The sequence below is a fragment of the Podarcis melisellensis genome, assembly GCF_964234715.1.
Source record: "Podarcis melisellensis genome assembly, chromosome: 6".
In the NCBI taxonomy this organism is placed as follows: domain Eukaryota; kingdom Metazoa; phylum Chordata; class Lepidosauria; order Squamata; family Lacertidae; genus Podarcis; species Podarcis melisellensis.
Genome location: NC_138538.1, coordinates 51,047,852 through 51,071,085, shown reverse-complemented (window position 1 = coordinate 51,071,085; position 23,234 = coordinate 51,047,852). Strand labels below are relative to the sequence as shown.

General features: G+C 42.0%; 2 protein-coding genes across 9 annotated transcripts in view; one reads left to right on the top strand and one right to left on the bottom strand.

Annotated features, from left to right (window-relative positions):
- LOC309371411 (uncharacterized protein) overlaps positions 1-23,234 on the bottom strand; it is an 87,569-nt gene that overhangs the window by 48,736 nt on the left and 15,599 nt on the right. For 3 of the 6 annotated variants that reach the window (XR_014169072.1, XR_014169073.1, XR_014169076.1), the window contains exon 3: positions 4,290-6,883. The exons of the other annotated variants lie outside the window; for them this stretch is intronic. The gene's annotated coding sequence lies outside the window, so the exon portion shown is untranslated. Of the gene's footprint in view, positions 1-4,289; positions 6,884-23,234 lie in introns of those variants that run through there. 6 annotated transcript variants of the gene reach the window in all.
- Positions 1-23,234, top strand: part of EIF2B3 (eukaryotic translation initiation factor 2B subunit gamma) — an 83,746-nt gene that overhangs the window by 59,722 nt on the left and 790 nt on the right. For all 3 annotated transcript variants that reach the window (XM_081913969.1, XM_081913970.1, XM_081913971.1), the window contains exons 10-11: positions 29-177; positions 15,913-16,016. In XM_081913969.1, the coding sequence (XP_081770095.1) occupies positions 29-177; positions 15,913-16,016 (253 nt within the window). The remainder of the gene's footprint in view (positions 1-28; positions 178-15,912; positions 16,017-23,234) is intronic.

Below are 23,234 nucleotides of genomic sequence, written 5' to 3'. Positions count from 1 at the left end.
ACTATGTTTTCTTTCTGCTCCTCTCAAGGTTGGATCTGACAGCATTGTAGGTGCGTCAACACAACTAGGAGAGAAAACGGCAGTTAAACATTCTGTCATTGGTTCTTCATGTGTGATCAAAGACAAAGTTAAAATTACTAACTGTATCATCATGAACTCTGTCAGGATTGAGGAAGGGTAGGTAGTTTTCTTATTTTTTTGTGGTTTGACATATTTAAGTTTTGGTTACTGACTCACCAATGTCTGCTGAAGTAAGAGTATTCCAAGCACACTTGATCTTGGCTGAAAGCCCCGGGGCAGAAGCTTTCATCTCCCAAGACCAAAAGAAAAATGATGAAAGAAAAATAAATGTTAAGTTGCAAAGGTAAGGGGTTGCATTCAATGTAGCATTACGGTGAACATTACATTAGCACAACCATACCTTTCTAGGTTGATGAGCCCCCTCTTCCCCTCATTTCCATCTACAGCACGTGCAGAAATCATCTTCTTGGCCATTGGATTCATTATTGGTCCCGTCCATTCAATCCACCGTAGCCTGTCTTTGCTTGCAGGGGAAGTCCCTAACTCACTGAGGGTTTGAGACCCATTGGTTACCCTCACCTGCTTTAGCTGGCCGGTTGAAGTCATTTCTGGGATGTGGCTGCTGTCACATGCTGACAGCTTCCAGCAGCCACAGGTGAGAGATGAGTGCAGGGTGGGGACCAAAGGTGGACAAACTACCCTCAAAGGAGCATGGTGTGTCCTAACACTCCATACACTCCACAAATGCTAAGTGGCAGCATTTATTATTTGTTTATGTAGGACTCACAGATTTTCCCCCAAGGATTGTAGCCTCTGTGGATTTTCCCAGGGCTTTCCTCAGTCTTTGGTACACTGACCCTCCAGTCCTTCAGCATAGTTTTAACCTTTGATAAAAACAAATGGTTACTGTGCTTGCTCCAGCAGCACATATGCTATACAGAGCAGCCTCCTGTGAGCACTAGTGAATAGGAAACCCTACGAGCTATTGACTCCTTTTTGCTTAAGCTTGACATTGACTCATAGCTCTCATGAGAGTGGTGAGACCCCTGAAAAATGTGAAGTTGGTTCTCACAGCCACATGCTTGGGTGGAGGGGAGGAAGCAAAAGATGTCAGATCTCCGGAGAACACTGTACTTAATAAAGGAAACTACAGGTGAGTGTGGTGCCCAGTTGCCAAACATTGAGTACATCATAAATCCTTTGGCTCAAAAATAATGGCTAGCCTTTGGTTCATTTGTAAATTGATCCCATACAGTTTTGGTGCCATGAATTACACTTGATAAATGGCACTCATATTCTGTTGAGAGCTTTACCTTGGAGAGAAATAGCTTTTTGGTGAAAATGGAAAGCTTGGGATATAAGGAATCTCCAGTGTATAAACAAATGGAATATTTTAAAGCGTAACTGCAGGTTTTTTATTATTCTGATTTAGCAACCTGCATTTGACAAACAAAATGGATCTGGGTGCTTTAAATACTACATTTAGCAATGAATATCAAAAGCTGATTGTTCATTGGGTGGGGAAATATTCTGAATATCTCATGTGTGAAATTATTCTGCACCTTCTGCTGTGGCATTAAATAATATTTTCCTACACTATTCTAAATACTGAATATTTTAAAACTCCACTACCCATCTGCTTTGCTGTCCATGATTCACCTTCTGATAGAGCTCCTCTGTGTTAGATTGAGTATTTCTTCTAAGGTATTTGTGAAATCCCATCAACCCAAAATAGCCCTTGTGCTGCTTGGCCTTCATAAAATGAATCAGGAATTCAGCACCAAATAACAGATAGGATCTTCTCTTTAGAGCTGTGGTTTAGCTCACTTTCTCACCCGAGAGTTTTTACCTGGCTGCATGTGTTCAACCTACAGTGCTGTTTTCAACAATAAAGAAATGTGGAGATGTTTGGAATTTGCATCAAGGCAACTCTTTAATGATGTTTATCTTTTAATTAGCGTCCATGAGCCCATTGATTTGCTATGACAGAAAGAGTTATTTTGTAGAACTCAACAACAATGAGCCAGTTCTCTTTTACATCAAGTCTAGATTCCTAGTTTGGTTAAGTAATCCTTAGCATTTTTTTAAAAAAGAATCCAGTATAGCTAAGTGAGATTATCAGTTCTCTCCTTAATGCTTTCCTCACTACAACGCTTGCCCTTCCATTTCAGGAGGCAGTAAACTAACGCAAGTTCCATATGTGCTGAATGACAGGCATGCTTGACCAGGTTTGGCAAGCAGGCAGGGTGAACTGGTAAAAGCTGTTAAAGGAAGTAATTTATAGAAGAGTATAAGTGCTGAGAGATGCTGGCAAATCAGGTGACAGGCAGGAGTGTAGAAAATGCCCATGTTTCCTTGTGGATATTCCCGAGGGCTCAGTGACAAATGACTGCACTGAGCTGTGCAGCCAGGAAGAAACTGCTCCCCACACTGCAGAGACTATTCAGTTGCCAGCCAGGTGTATCCATGCACAGTAGCCACATGCTCTCCTTCAATCATTACAGCAGCTGGGAAATGGGTGTTGGCTTTTTTACTTTGGCTAAAGTGTGGCAAGGTAGGAGTCATGATTTATGCCTCTGAGTGTTTGACACTTAAGTCTTTTGTTTTTAGGCTGCTTACCATGCAAACAGCTACGGCCCCTGGCAATAACTGAAAGGTGACCCTTGGCTCCAAGCTCTCTCATTGGTTCTGTTCTGCTCCTTCTGCCACATATGTGACCAATGGAAGAGTATGGCTTGCAATGAGAAGTGAGCACAGAGATTGGCTGCTAAGTTAATAGCCAATCTCTGCATCAAAGCCAGTTCAGCTAAGTAGAAGCAACTCTCCCACAGCCCCCCCCCAACCATCCCTAACAGTAGGTAATCTGCCTGAGTTTCTACAGCCTGAAATCCAGTTGTTGTGACCAGTCAAGGATTGTTGCATAGTATCAGAAGGTGCTGGGGAGAGAAAATCTTAATAGAAGCATAGCTTCAAGATGCTGTTCATATTATTCCATTTACTGAGCAAGTGAACCTCTGTTTTTGTAGCATTAAAGTTGATTCTAGAACCCCAGCATCAACTAGTTGCACTCAGAGCCAAACTTGGTGTCAGGATCACAAATCCATGAGTTTAAACCTAGATATTCCACAGCCATGTAGAAAGTGGGGAATGGAATGGAGGTCACTGTAGTGGCTCTTAGTTATGTTGCAGATTCTAATAGATGTTATGGTTAGAGGTGGGAGATTCACAAGAAGTATGCTGATTCCCAAGGGAAATGGAACATCAGACAGCGGATGGGGAAGGAACAATCTTGGAAGCAAAGTTGACAAAGGACAAACTTGCATATTTCCAAGCTTAAGTTTAGTCAATGGTACTAGAGAGATCCACATTTGGAGTTGCTAATTTTGAATTTCATTAAGTTGGAAAAAACCGTGAAGCAGAAACATCAAGGTCTTACCCAGATTTCAGTTTTTGACATGTAAATGGAATGTAGAGGAAACACCTCAGGGATACTCAATTGACAAATTATCTGTGCATTGTTTAATAGGAATGTCTAGGTGTCTAGTCTCATGCTCAACCAACTCCTTGAAAAGGGATTCTGTTGCTACTTGTCACAGAGCCCTACAATTTATAATTATTCTCCATGTTAAAAATACTCAGTTTGCTACTATAACATGGGCAGGAGACTGTAGTCGTTCCATTGGGAACTTCCAGCCAAGTTCTCACAGCACTGAGCTGGCTTTGCCTATCATGTGGCATGCACAGCACATCTGGGAAGATTGCTTGCCAAATGACAAGTGGTAGTGAATGTCATCAGAGTAAAACTGATGTCATTGGTAACAGTAACATGTTTGGCAGGCTCTTTGCTCTTATTGTATAATTCAGTCAGTTTTATTTTCAGCATATTACTTAAAACACTGGATGTGCTCGGCTGCATTCCAAGATGCCATGGGCTTAAGCTGGCTATGTTTGTATATAAAATGTTTGCCTCTGGGTCTGCATGGTTAATCCATTGGGATAGAAGTGTTAAAAGACAAGATAAAATCAACAAAGTACTTTCTGGGCCATTTTTTTGTTTTGTTTTTTTTCCAAGTGAAGGCATGGAGTTTTTGCCTATAAGCATGGTAATAGAACATTCAATCTAGGAATGATAGACGACTTCTATTCCTGCAGTTTTCTTGCATTTTTAGAACTAGTCTAGACCATATTGGCCTCCATTTGTGTAGTGTGGTAAAAATACATTTGATGCTTGAACACGTCCCCTACCAGTTAAGGGACCAGAGAGAATCACTGCCCTGATTTGCACTTTGATGGCAGTGGAAGCCCCTCCCCCTCACAGAATGTGTGAGCCAGACACACTAATGGCACATGATCGTGCAGAGATCTCACACCTGCTGTCCTCACCAACCAGGCAGATATGCTGCATGACTAGGGTCTCCATCTGAAAAGATGTCATTGTGGAGGATCACTTGACTTGCATATTCTTCAAGGGGAATGCAAGAGGGGGAGCTTCACAAGCACAATACAATATGAAGTTCGCTTGAGGTATTGTTCAGTAATAGCGCTATGCCTCTTTGTAATACTTTAGACACTTGTTAAATGAGGTAACTTGCCTAATTAGGTAATTTACAGGTCAATTCAAGGAACAGGTGAGGATAAAATCTTGGACAAGGGTTGGGTAGAGATCTGAAGGGCCTGGTGACTTGAAAGCTTGGTATCATGTGATAAAACAGACAAGGGAGGTCACTTGTGGGGATGATGACTTGAGGGAAGTATGAGGAAGTGAACAGGCACTTTGGTGTCTGAGGCACAAAATCCAAATAACACCCTTGCCACAGGGCACAGTCTATTGGGAAATTCTGCTCATGCTGCTTGAAGATGAATGGGCATTGGGAAAGCAAGCCCTGTCCTTTTGTATAGCTCCTGTTCATTCAGTGGAGTGCACCAAGAGAATTGCTCAGTTTAAATGCTAAGGATCATTGTGATGGGAATCAGTGTGGTCAGACAAGGATGTTGAGGTGGAAGAGCCTGGATAAGATGTTGGGAGTTTTGAAAGTGTTGGGGAGGAATAAACAACAATATTTGAACACAGCCTAGATGATATATTTGGCATCCAGAATCTGGAACATTCTACAAAGGCCAGTACACCTGGTCCCATCACTGTTCACTTTCAGATGAGCAGTGGCTTTATTTCAATGAAACGTTTTGGGAGATAAAGATTTTACTCCTACTGAAGTTGCTGGTGTGAGCTGGCTTACATAATTTTATTGTTCTTGATTGTTTGTAAGCTGCCTCAATTATAGTTTATATGGAAAAATGGGCTAGAAATATCTGGGACCTTCTACAGTCACTCATAGTTAGGAAATGTGCTGCTTCTTGGTGGTGATTGTGTTTTTCTAAAGCACCTTTTCAGTTACCTGCCTGAGTGAACGATGTAGATGCATTCACTGTTCTTCAGGCAGCAGGCTGATGGGAGAAAGAGCACATGTGTCTAGTTAAGCTCCACTGCCGCCTACCACATGTCTCCAATTTAATGCTACTTTCTATGAGAATGTGTACAAGGGCGGGGGAGGGGAGAGAAAAACCCAACCAGCAAGGCAAGAGGAGTTGGCTGCTAACTGCAGATTGATTGTGAAGTTTATGAGTTGTTTCCTCGATGGTGCCAAATCAGCACCTGATGTACAAAGTTGCGAGCGATCTGAAGAAAGTTCTAATTAAGCCCAGGGTGGTATTGGGGATTTATAGGGGTACAAGCACAGAAGCTTTCTCCCACCCCCACCTTGTATAACACGTACAAGGGAACAAGCCTGCTGCCAAGGCAATATTTGTGTGGCATCATAAAATATATTTTACAACATAATCCCTCTTGAGTAGGAATGAGAAAATGAAGTTGTTTCCAACCTCATAGTTGCGAAGCTGCAAATAATGTGGAACTCATGTGGAGATGATCAAAACATTTTATATTGTGGTGGTCTGCATCCTAGGATGGTAACTGTCACAGGAATGCCTCCTCTTCAGTTGCCAGTTTGGCATGCTCCTTGTGGGGCTAGACTAAGTGTGATCATACGGGACACACTGATGCAGGCTACTTATGTCCAGTGATAAATGATGGATTCTTTCTGGAGGACACTTTGCCATCAGTCAGGCAGTATGGGCTGAACAAAGTGCTCTGGCATTAATGTGAACCAGAATTTGTTTCTGTTCTGGAGAAAGCATTTGCCCCACAAAACTGAAGCAGCACGAATTTGGAACTCCCTGTTTATACTGAGTGGGCTTTGTGGAAGATGTCCACCACTTAAAAAGGACAAAAATATTCTACATATAAGATTTATATTTAACGCCAAAGCAGCTCTTGCCAAAGACAGACAAGAAACAGCCAGCAAGATGCTTGCTTTGGCGTTGGGCCTGGCCAACTATGCCTCTGGAGCTCCAGGATGAGCTCTGCACTGCATTATACTAATAGAGAATGTCGCTTCTTGACACCTTACATGTCCTTCACCATTATGAAGGACTCTAGTTAGCAGACCACCCAGAACCATTGCATAATGGCCCATAAGCTTGTAGGAATGCCCACTGGATTTAATGGGAGGGGGTGATGCTATTGCCCTGCCAAAAGACCAAGTCCCCGCTTGAAGAATTGAGACATTTGTACCATTTGCCCCCATCCTTCCTTATTTTACATGATGCTTTTTACAGTGAAGAGTTCTACAAAACTGTTCATTGCACTTTGCTGGAAGCAACGATGAAGGTACATAACTGAAAATATTGCAAGAAGTAATGAAAATATACTAGCACTTACGTGACCTCTCTCTCTCTCTCTTCCCCTCCTCCAAGTCATAAGGCTGTTGCACTCTGTTTTAAAGTTGGAGAGTGGTACCTAAATCTGAAGAGAGCTTATCTGAATGGATAATCCCCCAAATCAAGCATATGAAACCTGGAGGTACTTTATATGAGAGTAGAAGATGATGGGGTCTGCTGTTACTGCAAACATTAAGCTATTTCCCAAAACAGTGCCATAGCCTTTATTGCCTTATTGAATTCAGCAAGTGGCCACAGTAAGAAATTCTCATGCTGTTTTCAGAACAGGTGTTTTTTTAAAAAAAGAAATCTTTTCTGCTCTTAGGCAGAAAAGTGAAAGGATGGAGAGTGCAGGTGCATGCAGGTGCAGTGCAATGAATGTTTGGGCTTAAATTCGATCCAGAGGTCTGTGGGATATAATCTCAAAAGTAATGATCTGACCACATGAGGAAGAATAAAACGCCTTTCCATCATGATCCAATGATCAAAGATAAGATACTCCAGTAACACAAACACTGTAACAAATACATGGCTGAAATAAATGTTATTGTGTTAAGCAGTTGTGAAATAACCTAGGGACAGGGTTTTGACAACTGCGCTAATAATTCCTGAATATAAACATGTTTCAGCAACAACTGAAATGTATCTAAGCAGTTCTGACAAGAAGGTACTGTGACATCTCTGTTTTGGATTCTGCTTCAACGATCAAATTAAGCTTGTATTATTTTATCTGCAAATTGCTTTGCAAAAAAGAAAAGTCCACATTAGCTTTAAATGCCATAATATTCAAACATGAGAAACATAGTCTCTGTACCAGCTGGAACAGCTCTTCTGGGCATAACTGTGTTGGTGATTTTTATGCCGCATTATAACCCTTCTGATTGGCTTTGTGGCATATTTGGTCAGATTCAAACTTGCATTGTGGCTCCTCCTCTGCTTTGCTTCTCTGTAAGCAACGTAACTGACTGAATCTACAAATATGGCTTCGGAGTGGGGTAAAGAAGCACTTAGGAGCAATTGTACCAACAGCCTCTGTGTTATATTAGACCTTTTTCCAGAAACTGACTACATCATTACCTTGAGAACTTGTGAATTAAGTGAGCAATTCTGAGTTCCGGAAACGAGTCAGATCCATAGATCAATAGTCCCTTAGAGTCATGCCCTGACAAAGCAGTCAAAGGTAACATTCTAGTCCCATCACAATACAGGTTAGCAGATGCCAGCCTTGTATGGAATTTAAAAATCCACTGTATATCCTGCCACATCTGTGGGGCTGCCAATACAATACATGGTGAGATCTGTGGTTCCCTCAGGAGCCTTGAAATGTTGAGCCAGTCTTAGACACCCTTTATACAGATGTCGGCGTTTTCTAGGATACCAGGTCCTGGAGTCACAGACACCAGCTCTGAGACAGGTTGATCCAGATTGTTTTGAGGAGCTGAATGTTCAATACAGCTGCAAGATTTCTAGACTATCCCAGGTTCCGACATAAAATATGCATATTCCAAACTTGCAATAATTTTGACCAAAAGGATGAAAACTTTACAAGTTATGGCTAATTACACTTTCCTGTCCCCTTACTTGGCTGAATCATTCACCACACATTCCTTCACAACTCTTCAGAGCAGCATAGCTGTGCAAAATCTAGCCAGGGCTTGTTGAAGTGTGCCACATTGCCAGCCTTGCCCTGTGTCAAATAATAGATGGCTGCTGCTCCATTAGCCACTACCCTGGCATTTAAAAGCACCACATAAAAGAATAGATGTGTTGTGCTTCTCCATGTCTGTAGACTGGCTGCAAGGCAAGGGTTTGTCATCCATACCTTTTTGGGTAGCTGAGTCTAGGGCTGGGGCTCTGCTTGAGGTCTTGACCTCAGTCATCTAAGCTCCTTTTCCTCCATGGCTGTTCATTACTTTAATCACTGAGTCCTAAATAATTGGCGGGTAGCCTGTAATTATGGGCTGTGTTTTGGATTTCTGCAGCCTGTTCCTTGTGTGCTGAACGCTGCAGATTTTAGTCTCCCACCCTTCCCATTCCCCCACTCCTCCACAGTATGTTTGATTTCACTCAGATGCATTTTTCTGGGGCTAAAGAGAATAGAAGACCACAATTCCTTGGCTCTCTCGCTACCTTTAGGTGGTGGAGGCTTTGCTTTTCTCTCTCTCTTTAAGTATAGAGTTAACTTCCCTCAACGCACTTGATTTATAGACAGATAGCAAGCTTTGAAAGTCAGCAGTCCTGGCACTGTGTAAATCAGCCTTCCTTATTTATAGTTTCAACAGGAAAAGGAATTATTTCCCAATTCTTTACATTTCTTTCCGAAGTAATCGACCACCCTGTCCTTTGGTTTAAAGCTGTGTAGCTTTACCACAAAATGGGGGGGGGGGAGAGAGAATGAGGCCTGGGATTGCTCTGCTATAAAAACTCCAGATTGTATGTTCTTGGACATTGCCTTTAAAACAGCTTCCTTCAAGCCCACACAAGAGATGGCCTGTGTCTTTGCCTCCCTCCCTCCCTCCCCCTTCTTTCAAACAATCTCTGACCTCTTAGAAAAATAAATAAAAGATAAAGCAAGGCCTGGAATGCTGCAGAATGAGTATACATTTTACTCTCTGTTGTTTTCTGCTGGGATTAGTTGTTTACAATGGAGGCATGGGGGAGGGGAGGGGGTGGGTTGCGGCTTTACTGAAATTAGAAGCATTTCAGAGTCATCTTGTTAGGTGGTCTCTGCTTTAAAGACTTAAATCCTTGTAATCTACCCCCCCCCCAACTTCTTGGTCATCACTCCTCTTCTCCATGCCCCCCCCCCCATTTCTCTCAAAAGTCAGACTCCCAACCCCTTTTTCTCTCTATCACACCTGGTCAACACATTAACATATTTTAGCATCAGATGGCTGTGTCTGCATTAGTATCACAAAATTGGGCTAAATCCCTTCCTCTCCAGAGAAGACCAGTTCAGCTACTTGGATTTGCTTGAAGCCGATCAAAACTCCTAGTTGTAATTTCAGTTCTAAGTCAAACGTTTTGTGATGCATCAGTTTTGTTGTGGTTGTTAGCTTTTTCATTATTAAAAAAATTTAAAACTCTTTAAAAAGCTTTTCAAACAAAACAAAAAAAGAACACAAATTATGCTACTGAACTTAAAAACCTGTATAAACATTCATATTGAGATGTATACATAGCCTTCCAAATTTAATGAATAGATGCCATGTTTTGACAAAAGTTTCCATTTGTTGGCTTCCTTATCCCAAGTTTCACAATCTCAGTAACTTTAGGCATTTGTACAATGTGCCATTCTTTGGAGAACCATTTTTAAATTGTAGTTTTTTTGGTCTGTGCCCATTTTTAGCAACTAATCAATTGGCCACCTCCAATTGTGATGCCCTTTTGCTCACGAAAGGGCTTTTGAGCTCATGTAGAATCCTAGAAATGTAGATGGGGAGAGACCACAAGGGTCATCTAGTCCAGTCCCCTGCAATACATGAATCTTTTGCCCAACGTGGGGCATGAACCCCCCCCCCCCACTGAGACCCTGAGATTAAGAGTCTCATGCTCTGCTATAGGAGCGATCAAGTGGTGTCCGCTAACAGCACAGAGAGGTGGTTTTTGCCAGTTCCCCCTTCTCCCTATAGCCCCTTGTGCCACTCTTCACCCTGTCCTGGAGGGTCCCCGAACTCCTTGGAGCTAGTTTTCAGTGGGAGCTGCAGAGTGCTTGTGAGAGGCAAAAATACCTCCCCTCCTCTTCCACTAGCATGAACACAAGAGCACCAGTTTAATTCCACCCACCATTAATAAAGGAGAGGTGAGCATGTCATGTTTATCTCTCACCATTCCATCCAATAAAGCAGGTACCTTGTAATGTCGGAAAACATTTCCATGATACATTATCACACAATAGATCACATCTCCAGCATTTATGAATGACATAATCATAGTTTTCAGTTTGTTGGGGCTCAAATACTATTATTATTTTATAATGTTTCCCTCATATTAATATTAGCTGGCATATCAAAACATTTAGTACAGATTTTATCCCACTCAGGCACTGCAACAATTTTGTTCAAGCATATTTTCTCCACTTAAAGATTTGTTTCATACTAGTAATTAATAAGATAGCAAATTGACAGTGAGTTCTAAATAACATTTTTGGAATCGTTCCAATTAACAACTAGTATTTTAAAATCGGTGAATGCTGTTTTCATATTTTCCCCATTTCTCCATTCTGTATTTCAATAATGAGAGCTTGTTACTGTCTGGTTTTCTGTATTCTTAGAAACACACAATTTCTTAAAATATACCACGGGTTCCCAAAGTGGTCTGCGGACAAGCTTCCTTCAGGTGGTCTCTGCACTGTGTCTGTGAAGAACTCACTTGCCTTTTGAATTCCATAGAATTCTGTGGAATTCAAATTGTAATAGGATACAATACAATATAAGAAATAAAAAAGCAATAAAGATACAAATAAAAACCATACAGTGCCTATCACAGCATATTGTGATTGCTACAAGAGGCAGAAAAATAATGAATTGGTCCACCAAGATCCTCAGCAATTTTTAAGTGGTCCGTGGGGAAAACCACTTGGGAGCCACTGAATATACCATTATAAAAACAAAACCACTACAATTGCAAAACACGTAAAACAGTACGAAATGGAACAGAATGGAATATCTTCCAATGGGCTTGTGCCATGTATTTAATGTGTCATTTTCAGTGCCATGACAAAATAGTAAGAGTTTGGGCAGGCTGTTCTCTTTCTCTTTTGAATTCTGCAAAGAAACTCATTATCATTTACCCTCCCAACTAAAATTAGATAACATTTTCCTGCCAAGTTGTCAGTATTTGTGCATGTATACTAATTGGCACATGTTCAAAGACAAAAAGAAACCTCAGGAGTGTATTAATTCTAATAGCAGCAACTCTGCCCATGCATGACAATTTTAATTTCATCATTTTCCTTAGACTTATTAAGCAAAGAGACCACCCTCGTTACTTATTAAAATAATAATAATTACAAGATATCTTACAGGTTTTTCAGCGCAATAAATACAGTGGTACCTCGGGTTAAGTACTTAATTCGTTCCGGAGGTCCGTTCTTAACCTGAAACTGTTCTTAACCTGAAGCACAACTTTAGCTAATGGGGCCTCCTGCTGCCGCTGCACCGCTGGAGCACTATTTCTGTTCTCATCCTGAAGCAAAGTTCTTAACCCGAGGTACTATTTCTGGGTTAGCAGAGTCTGTAACCTGAAGCATATGTAACCTGAAGTGTATGTAACCCGAGGTACCACTGTACTATTCTGTCTCGTAATGTCTTTGTTGATATCTGTGTTTTATTTTGTATTGATTTTACAGCCTGAAATTTGACTATGGCTCTTAAACAAAGCTTGAGTTGCGGAATTTAATGGACATTAAATATATTATGATTAGCATAGAGGCTGATTTTGTGTTCACATTGGCCAATTTGTATACCTTTAAATCACTTGTGACTTGTTAATAAGGTGAGTGCTGCAGATTTTAGGATCGGAAGATATCTACTTTCACAGTGCTGAAAATGTAGATTGTCCTTTTCGCAACAATAAATGTGTTTCCCATTAGAAACCACTCTATCCGATACATTCTTACATAGGTGACTGCTAGCATCAAAGCTGTTATACAGGCTAATGTTATATTTGTAGTTTTATAAGAATACAGTACTCAAAACTGGAAATCAAATTGCCAGGAAATCAGATGCTTACCACATAAGAAAATAAGCTTATTTCTTGACAGGGGTGGGGGAACAGAAAGGAGTTTGAAATAAAATAAACACAAAATTCTTCTGTTGGCAGTCTTTATAGTTTGATTTTTAAAATGTGCACAAAAAAGCATTTGCAAGTAATTTCCAAATGGCTGTATTACATCTGTCAGTGAGTGGAAGGAACACCCACAAAATGTGTTTTACGTCTTCAATTTGTTTTCCACTCCTGTGGTAAAATCTGGCCAAACTGCTCTATTGTGGGGCAGGGCCCTAGTGGGAGCTTAGAATTAGCAGTGTGTGTTTGAAATCCTGCATTATAGATACTGAATTTAAAATGTTTCCAGCCCTGGTAAGCTTTTGTCATCCTGGAGCTGGAAAATACGTTTCCCTTGTTTTGCTGGAATCTGACATCCAGAATGAGATTTCTGCTCTTTCATGGATTCTTTCAGCCCAACAGATGTTGAAAGCAGCCAAATTTTGTTTCTTAATAAGCCCAAACAAGAGCAGTATTAGAATGCCTTTATTAGGCCAAATAAAAGCCACAAAACATTAAGCGAGCTTTTGAGTAACACAGAACTCTTCCTCAAGCTCCCTGTTAAAAAAGGTGATGGAGGAGGGGGTGAGGGTGTTTGCCTGTTTGCCATATGTCTTAAGAGGATGCTTCTGGAAGTTCTTTGCAGACTAATTGATTTCAGTTTTTCCCAGTGTAAAAGATTTTGTAACACCAAAGCATGCTGATATAAAGAACTTGCCCTTTGAAAATATAGAGGTGAGCAGTTTACTTTATGTATCTCCTGAAATCACAGCCTAGCATCACAAATGAAGCCAGCTTAGAAGCTTGGGTAAGTTCAACAGTATGCAAGAGAGTGTGCTCTTGATTTGTTTTCCATGGCATTTGTTTTAGAGTCACTTGGAATCAAGATATTGAGGAACTTTCAGCTTGGAAAGTTATAGTTTGCAATTCTCTGTGATGGCAAACCCCGGGGATCTTGCAAGTGCTGCACCTGAACTTGGGGTGCATTTTTAAAAATCCCAACGACACTCTGGGTTTCTGGTGTGTAAACCAGTGAATCCTAGATACTCTTCATGCTAGCACTGCTGTGCAGTAAATGGAGCTGTTGGAAAGGAAGCAGCTGTGTCAGTGTAGCAGGGATAGGGAGCAAAGGGGGAGAGAGCTGTCTACACAGCCTTTCCCCTCTATTAACATCTCAATAAGAGGCCTTGCCAAGGCAACCTGAGCTAGATGACTCCATCATGCATAACTGTGCAGCCTTGCTGTGTGAGAGGGGAGGCAGTTGGGCTTACAGCAAGGAGAGTCTTGCCTGTTCAAAATGTCTCCCTTTTCATACCATAGGCCTGCTCCTCTCTGAGCCCTATGATGTCTTAGAGAGGGAGTTAAATTCTTTTCAACAAGAGGATTGTCAACTCAGCTTTGACTGGAGAAGCTCAGTTCCCAATTGTCTGAGATGGGAGTCGGTCTCCTTAGCAACCCGGGGCATTATGATCGTATCCTTGCGAATTTTCATTAAGTCCAGTCAAGGTCTCTGTCTTGATATTTGAAGCCCTGTATATGCTGCTTGTGCTCACGGGACAGTCTGCCTGCTTTGACAGCCATGTTCCACTGGAACAGTGATGGGCAACCAATAGGGGGAGCAATTTCTCAGGGTCTAAATCTATCCTGTGCCAGGGGACTTGAGTGCAGCTTTCTTTAGCTGCAAGTGGGCAACTTGGGAATGAAACATGAAAAGCTTGAATTGTACATTTCAAGTGAGGTTGTCATTTTCTTCAACCAGAAATGAGAAAATGTTGTAAAATGTGAAAATTATTAAAACTTTTCCCCAATTCATCCAGGTTTTAATAGAGCTTTGGAATTTGATACCAAACATTAGGCGATGAAAAGAAATATAGATTTGTGTCTCATTGTGAAAGGGCTTAGGGAAAGGACATAGAATTCCAGCCTTTTGGAAGTATCCAAAAAGCATTATGATTTCTGCATTTCTGTGTGCTATTATTTTCTGTTGCATTGAGAATCCTGCATCGCAGGGGGTTGGACTAGATGGCCCTCATGGTCTCTTCCAACTCTACAATTCTATGATTCTGTTACATAATGAAATCACATCTGTTCAAGTAGCTGGATGCCTATGTAGCTTTTCTGTTTTTGTACTTGCCTGTGCACAGACAAGAAGCCTATGATCTGACAATGCTTTGGTATGTGTTTGAGAAGGAAATTGTGTGTAATGCCAGTGAATATTTCTAACACTGATTTTCACACTCCCTATTTTGTCTGATGATGGATTCTCATGAGACAGAGATGCAAAGGAATAGTACCACTTACATGTATGTTTTTGAGAGCTGAAATTAGGAATCTGGTGCTTGCTTGCTTGCTTGCTTGCTTGTTTCTCCTCTGACTCTTTAACTGTGACTTAAAACCATCCTTTTGCAAAGACTGTTGGCAGGGTAGTATACCTTTCACTATTTTGGCTATGTCCTTGTTATTCTAGCAAACAGTGTGCAAGGTTGCACCAATTGGGAATCCCTGAACCAGAGAGCATTCCAGGCTTTATTTCCTTGGCTTTTGTTGGTTTAACGTAGCAGGGTATTTGTGTGTGCATGAATACAAAGTCAGTGGCAATATTTACCCTAATACAAAAGGGTGGGGGGGAGCTCTGCAAGGCAGTAGAAGCTGCAAATAGAAAAGCATCCTGAATGTGAAAGGTGGCAACTGTCTTGTCTTTGTCCTTTTGTATGCTCCCTTTGTGACATCTGGCAGCAGAGCTCCGTCATAGCAACTAAGCACCCAGGCTGGGAAAGAAGAAGACTGGAATTGGAAGAAAGGCAGGTTTTATATCCCAGGTCTGCTCATAGGAAGCTGCCTTACACAAGGACAGGCTATTTGTTCATCTAGACCAGTATTGTCTGCTCTGCTATGACCAGCAGTCATTTTCCAGGATCTCAGGCAGGGAATTTTTTACCCACCTACTACCTGATCCTTTTTTACAACAGAGATGGAATCTGAGACCATACATTTATGGTTCCTGTCCCCTGGTGGCAGTAGCGGTGCTATTGTTGGTCAAGGAGTCACTACTGTTCTTGGTCTAACTTCCTGCTGCATTTCAGAGCCAGCATGGTGTGGTGGTTAAGAGTCCTGGACTAGGACCTGGGAGACCAGGGTTCAAATCTCCACTTAGCCATGAAGCCCTCCACTGCATGACCTTGGGGTAGTCACTAGCTCTAAGCTGAGCCTACCTCCCAGGTTGCTGTGAGGATCAAATGGAGAGGGGGACAAATATATATGCCACCATGAGCTCCTTGGAGGTGGGATATGAAGGTAATAATAAAACAATATCATAATAATAATGCCCCATTTATAATTGCATTACAGGTGCAGCTTACAGAACTGTGTTGTGTGCCATAATGCAGTGATAGAGAGCGGAGCTGATATCAAGGACTGCTTGATCGGAAACAGCCAGCATCTGGAACCCAAATGTAAGCAGATGAATGATCTTTTAACTTTACCACTGTTTTCTAGAACGGCTACTATTCCTCATCCATCACCACTTCCAGGATTTATCCTTTCTCAGCTAGAGCAATATGCAAGTGCATATGATTAGCAAATCAGTGGACTCAAGAGAGTACTTTGGTGGTAAAAGCAATATCGTGAAATGGAGATTATTTTGAATCCTGCCCCAAATGTAGACAATAGTGTACTAAAAATAGCTCTATAGTGAATAAAAGTTATCCTTAAAATGATGGTGGCCCTTAGATCACACACAAGTGTCAGGCAACACAAGAAGTTATTAACTAACTAGTTATTGTCACATGCCCCAGATCAGGTATGCTTGGTGGCATGAATACAAGTGGGAAATTAGATTGTGGCCATTTTGAGGAGAGGGGTTGTCAATATATCCATGATCTGATCCATTGTTGCCGGTCTATAGTTTGGTTCCTGGATTCTCATAGCACCAATTTCAACAAATAATTTAAATTATTTGAAAGTATTTCCTAAAACGTATATGCCTGTAAAATGAGTTTGTGCTCAGAGGATACGCAGCCTGCCAAGTCAGACCAGGCTGCCTCTAACCTTTGAAAGTGCTGGCAATAGAAGTTGCAGGGACCAACATGCTGTCTTGTGCCTGGAGCCATGAAGCACACACTCGAATCAAGGTGGAACATACACACGTGAAAGAAAAAGTAGCCTAAAGCAGTTTTGCTATAATCATGAGGTGCATCAAAAACTGGTCCCTATACTACAAGCAGCTGGTATTGAAGTCTTAGCAACTGCCCATCTGAGCTGGAGAGCCCATGGTTGATCAAGGACTAGCTGTTTAAACTATCTTCTCTGAAACCAGGGTTTTAAAATGAGTGGAGGAGGGAGAGTTGGTACCTCCTTTGCTTGGGATGTGGAACTGTGACAAAAGAATCGCACCCAAGCAGTTAATTTGTGGTAGAAATGGTTGGCTTGCCTTCTCTCTCAAGCTGATTTTTAGACTTTAACTGTCTGTAATGGAAAGGCTGGCTGGATTTGTATACACTGTGTATGACCCGAGTTGCAGAAGTGTTTACACTGTGTTTTGTCATTTAATTTGGACACTAATGCATTTGGTTCTCATGGGCATGAACAGACACCACGAAGGCTTTCTGATCATAACGATTTCGTCATTATTTCTTTTACTTGTTTAAACCACCCTATCCCCCACAGTGTAAGCTGGAGTATTAAGTAATGAATCTTCTAAATTCTGCCTTTTAAAAAACCCTTATGCTCATCCTGGCCATGGATAATTTGCTCAGGCTTGGACTTTGTTGGGTTGCTAGAACTTCCAAAGTGAGGAGCAGCCACAGGAATACCTATTTATATTCCTTGACTGTTTGCTGTACTTACCCCAGTCAGAAGCGGTATTTCCTGTTGCTATCAATTGGAGCTATTGCCACATCCCATCAAGAGTGCACTTTGCTTCCACTATTCCATTTTTCATGTTCAATATTGAAGGGAACGCAAGAGTAATATAATCCTGCCTTTCCCACTCACATAGGCCAAATCTTCAAGATTTAGCATATCCCTGGGGACATGAATGGAGCGATCCTAATCCCCAACCCATGCTGCTAGGTGTTTGGATTAAGCAGAGATATCTCTGTAAGGAGCAGGGAGGCTCTGACACAGACTATTTTACAGCCACCACAGGCAATGTTCCCACTGATGAGAGGCCCCAAAATGGGTGTGTTGAGGGTGGGGTGCAGAGGAACATTGATTGATTTGATTTATTATATTTTTATGCCACTTTTCATTCAAATGAATCCCAAAGCGGCTTACAAACAGTAAATAACGATAACATGATAGAACATAATAGAAAGTCACAAATACAGCATAAAGCATATATAATAATTAACAGACCGCCAGTAAAACAATTACAGTGGTACCTTGGTTCTCAAACTCAATTTGTTCTGGAAGTCCGTTTGACTTCCAAGACGTTCGAAAACCAAGGTGCAGCTTCTGATTGGCTGATTAGCCCCGGAAACAATGCCAGCAGTCGAAACGGATGTTCGGGTTCCAAAAAACGTTCACAAACCGGAACACTTACTTCCGGGTTTGTGGCGTTCAGGAGCCGATTTGTTTGTCAACTAAGCCGTTCGGGAACCAAGGTACCACTGTACAGAGAACTGGGCTGGCAAAGGATCGGCTGGATATTAAGCCAGCCCTTTTGCAGAAGAGGGATGTGAAATTGGAGCAGTAGAAACAATGTGTATTCTAAAGGGATGCCAGATTGAGCTCTCTGCTATGCAAGCCTGGCACTGGCACTTCCCCCCCACCTGCCCTCCTGACCAATAGGAGGCAACAAGGCTTCAGATGTAGAGGTGGTGATCAACAGTTAGGGTTGCTTTGTAATCCCGGAAATAACATGCCATGCAGCATTTTCGTTCAGTTGCCCAACTACTCTTACAGCTGGGAGGTGCTTTCTGCAACCCACATTCAGTCTGGTCCACTATAAATTGAACCCATTAGAGTTGTCATTTGTTTTGGTTTTGTTTGGGGGCTATCTCCCGGTTGTCCTAGCAGATAGCTGTTTCTCCTTCTTTTCCCCATCTTTATTGAATGTTTGACAACATTTTATTTCCTCTTCATCGTTTTTTCCCTCTGGACCATTGCTTCTCTAATAGTGAAGTAGGCATCCCTTGTGAGGCACCTGCAATTTTTAGAAAAGATTCACACTTTGCCCTGACTCTACCACCACCACCACCATATATTATATGCATCTTGAAAAATAATTTTGTTCACTGGTGATTGATTATCAGTGCTAAATGCCCATTGGAAATCAGCACTAATACCCAATTGATCTTCTTTGGTGGGTAACAACCACATGTTTCCTCCACATGCATGCAAATGCGCACACAGGCAAACAAGCACATTGTTTACCCAGTTACTTATTGCCTTGACCCCTAAGCTAAGAGTTAAAGTGAATGTTGCAAACTATGAACCACTCTTCCAGTTCCTTGGGGAGTATTGGGTGATGATCCTGTTGGCTTGGTAAGACCCATAATGACAGCTTTTGAGGATGCCTGCTCCAGAGTAAGTCTGGAGTTCCCGTGGCCAGTCTTCATATGTCATGTGTTCTGTGTTCCTTCTTGTTTTTGTAGGTCCCCACTTAATTTGCCTCAATATGCTCACATACTTACAATTTGATGACCAAAAGCGTAGCTAGTACACAGTTATTTTGCTTCAGTGTCTTGTGGACAGTGTTTCATTAAAGGCAGCTTAATCCTTCCTCATGGTATTCTTTACACTCAGCTCTATGTTATACTCAGTTCTATGTTTCTGACCCTTCCAATTCTCTGTTATGCTGCTGCACTTCCTTGGAAAATCCATCATAGGTCCAGTGCTAAGGATCTGAACATACTTTTTATTTGCTAATAGATTTATAAACTTAAATAATATTCTTCAAGAACAGATGGGTATATAACCCTTTTTGGCATGCTGCTTCTTATGGTTTTGTAGGTCTTAAACAATTTGTTATAGTCATGAATCCAAGAGCTGCAAGCATTCATCTTTCACATGCCCATTAAATATAAAGTCAGCTTTACAACCCGCCTGGCACATTTGTTGTAGCCAATAGCTGGCAGTAGCCTTGTAATCCAGTTTTACCTTCTTCAGTGGAAACCAAGCTAAAGTTAAAAGGCTGCTTGTCTCCTTAAAATGTAAAACGTTTCTCTCTTCTTCTATAATAATGATCATACTTTTGCAGAAAGGTCAAAAGAGATCAGACTCTGAATGCAGAGGTCTATCCTGGACTAGAATCTATCACAACAGGAAACTGCTCTGTGTGGCCTGAGGTTCTCTGTAAACAGCCCATGTGAGTCAGAGACCTTGTTGTTAGCTGTCCAAATCACTGCATGACATTTGTATAATCGCAACTGTGCATCTGGAAGGCCTTGGAAATTTAACTCCAGGGAACTGACTTTAGGGGCTGTGTACATGCAGCCTACAGTGGCATCTGCATATGGGTGGCTCTGCAGAAATATAGAAAAAGCACATTGTAAGAACCTGCAGTCCCATTCATCTCCTGTTCTTGTTTCTCCCCAGCTCACCTTCAGAAGTGGGCTGAGGAGCCCTGGATATGCATCTGTCACATATGCACCTGGAAATGCTGACAATGCTTTCCACAATTTTTCTACATACATTTTAAAAATATTGTTTATCTTCTTCACAAACATGCCATTTCTCCCTCTCTCATTATTAAATTTAGGGACTTGGTTGCAAGAGTAGCAGGCCAGGTTTGATGAAATCTCTCTTGCTCAAATAATAGTAGGTACCCATAAAAAGACAAAATATAGACTGATGTGAGCTAGATATGAAAATATCCAGATTCTTGCTAATCCAAGAAGATTGTTATCTAACTCTAGGACAGTTTGTTCACAATAAAATATAGCTCCCCTGTAGCAGCTTATCTGCAACATGTGATTGTAGAATCAGTGAGAGGCCCCTTAAGAGACTGCATATAGCCCTCTCAATGAGACAGAGCCACTGAAAGGGAAGGCCTTGCCAGTCTGTTCTTTAAGTCTTCAGATGACTGTGGTTCTTGATGGAGACATCATCTATACCTGAGTCAGCAATGAACACTGGGAGCTGCCCAGGGGCTTGCTCTGATCTTTTTTACCTTGCCCTTGACTTGACGAAGGGTCTGTTTATCCACTATCACTTTCCCATCAAGCCCCAGAAGAACATGATACCACGTTGTGTACAGTGATCTCAAGATTGAAGTGCAACAGTCTTTGAAGTAATAGGAATTTGATGCTCCTTGGCAATTCCTTAAATCCTGAAATATTAGTGTTAGAACTCTTCAGTTTTGTCCTTCTCAGATGTGGAGCTATGCCTGTCTCAAGAAGATCTATATCAGCAAACCACTCTCCCTTTCTTCTGTTTCTGGGTAGGTCCAGCAGGGTTTCTAGGTTTGGTTCTGGAATGGGGTTCTCTCATACCAGCATTCCCTCCCTTTGTCTTGGCTTACAGACTCTTGGAGAGCATTAAGCTCCTGGTTTCTCCTGGCGCATCTACTGACTTTGTCCTACCCAGCAATAGAAGGGACATGTCTGTCCTTCTCCGTCTGCATGCCTCCTGGACTTCATCTGCTGGCTCTTCTTCCATTGGTCTAAGTCAGGAGTACCAACTTGTTCATCTTCAGATGTTGTTGAAGTTCATATCTCATCAGCCCCAGGCAGCATGACCTGTGGTCAGGGTTAATGGAAGTCAGAGTCCAGAAAGATCTGGAGGGGGCGCCATTCTGCCTTCCCCTGGTCTAAGTGCATGAGAGGCAACCTATCCGAACTGACCCCAGTAAGCAGCTTTCTTCAGGGATCTTGAGCATAGTTGCTACAGCTGTTCCATTACCTCCATCATGATCACAGAATATGCCTAATTTGTCAGAAGCAGGAAAGGTGCTGAATTCAGAACTTTGAGGCAGAGCTAGTGGTTTCTTGCTACAGCTAGATGCATGGATATTCCAATCCTAGATATTTGCAGAAGCAAATTCCTCCAGTTTTGCCCCTAGTTGCCTTGTCCATTGTTCCTCTGTAAGACATTTACTTTCTTGCCCAGCTCCCAGCACTTACACCAGAAGACATCAGTCCATAATTAATCCTGGTTAAGCAAGACTTTTCACTGTGGGAATAGCTTTCTGGGGCTAACTAGTCCCAAACTAAGTGGTTATTGTCCAGGCAGAAGTCTCAGATAAATTGTTTTTAGTGAAAACATTTTGATAATAGATATTTTGGCTGTTTACCCGACAGGTGAATGCAACAATAGGGATTAACTACGTTTCCCCCCATTTATTACACCTGGGAAGACCCAAAGGCGCTCATCCTACTGACACACCCCATTATAGTGAGTGCATCAACTAACAAAAGTCTCCTATTTAAATAGAGCATTGCATCCTAGGAGCTGCAGTTGCCCCTGTTGATGGCTAAAGTGTACAACACCATCCACCACATTAGGCCTGTGAGGCACCACTGAATTGTCTAAATAAATCCTGAGCGGAATAGAGCAAGCATTTGTGAGACGCTCCCACTCCTGTTACCAACACAAACAAACCAGCCCCACACCACCTGTTTCCCTTCTCCCTCACCACATGGAACTTCCGGGCCCCACCCCACCTCCTGACCTCTAGCTGCAGCTGCTCCCTGCGTCTGTGGGTATCCCCTCTATCCCACCTACCATCAGATCAAGAGAGAGAAAGGAGTTGCTTTTTGCACTAGCTCAAGCCACCCAGAGAGTGTGCGTTTTCATCTTTGCATTTCTGCAATCTCAACCCCACCCTCTCCTTTCTATTCTGTTTTTTAATGTTATTGTTATTGTTATTAATTCATCTCTGGCTTTTCAGGAGTGCTCATACACAGCGTAGTCTTTCATCACTACTGTATAATAGAACAGGAACTCTGTGCCAAGGACTGTTTTCTATTTTATTTTAAGGGTTTATAAAACAGTGTATGTAATTGAGTGAGTAAACTGAACGTTTTCTGGAGCCCCTGAGGGCTGGAGCTTCGTGGTGGTCCTGGGTTTTGGCCCTCACCCCTTCTCTCTCTTCCCACACACCCTTTCTCCTCCTCCTCCTCCTCCTCTTTTACAGCTTAGCTTTGCCATCACCAGCAGCAATCTGTCTGGAGCGAATTGAGCAAACAACAAGGAGATGCTTTCATATTCCCCCTGAAGGCAAGGCTCTCCAGGACAGATGCTGCCAGCGAATAGCTGCTGTGCGGTGGAGGAAAGCACTTTGTCATGAATGCCCAGTGCCATGATGGAGTTTTGCTGGGACTGAGTCATTTCTGTCCCTGTGTTTATTCAAATTGCAGTTTGATTTCAACAGAAGTTCATCAGCCTTCTAGATCCCAAGCTTTCTGTGAGGGGCTCTCTGTCTGCGTTTCCCAAGGAGTTTGCTTGTTGCAGCACTCCTCTGTTCCCAGCAGAAATTCCTGCGTAACAAGTGACACATTTTCCAAGCCATTCAGGTTGGAGCACCCAGAACAAATGGGCCAGGCAATGCTCCCTCACCAAGCACTAATCAGACATTTTGATGTGGCTCTGGATCTGCTTGGCACAGATGCTCTCAGTCTGAAACAATTGTGCCAAGCAGAGCCCAAATTCTGGGACCCTTTTGAAAGTACCTTCTTTAATCCCTCTCTTTTCTTTGCGGCTTGAATGCATCTGTAACCTTGCCAATG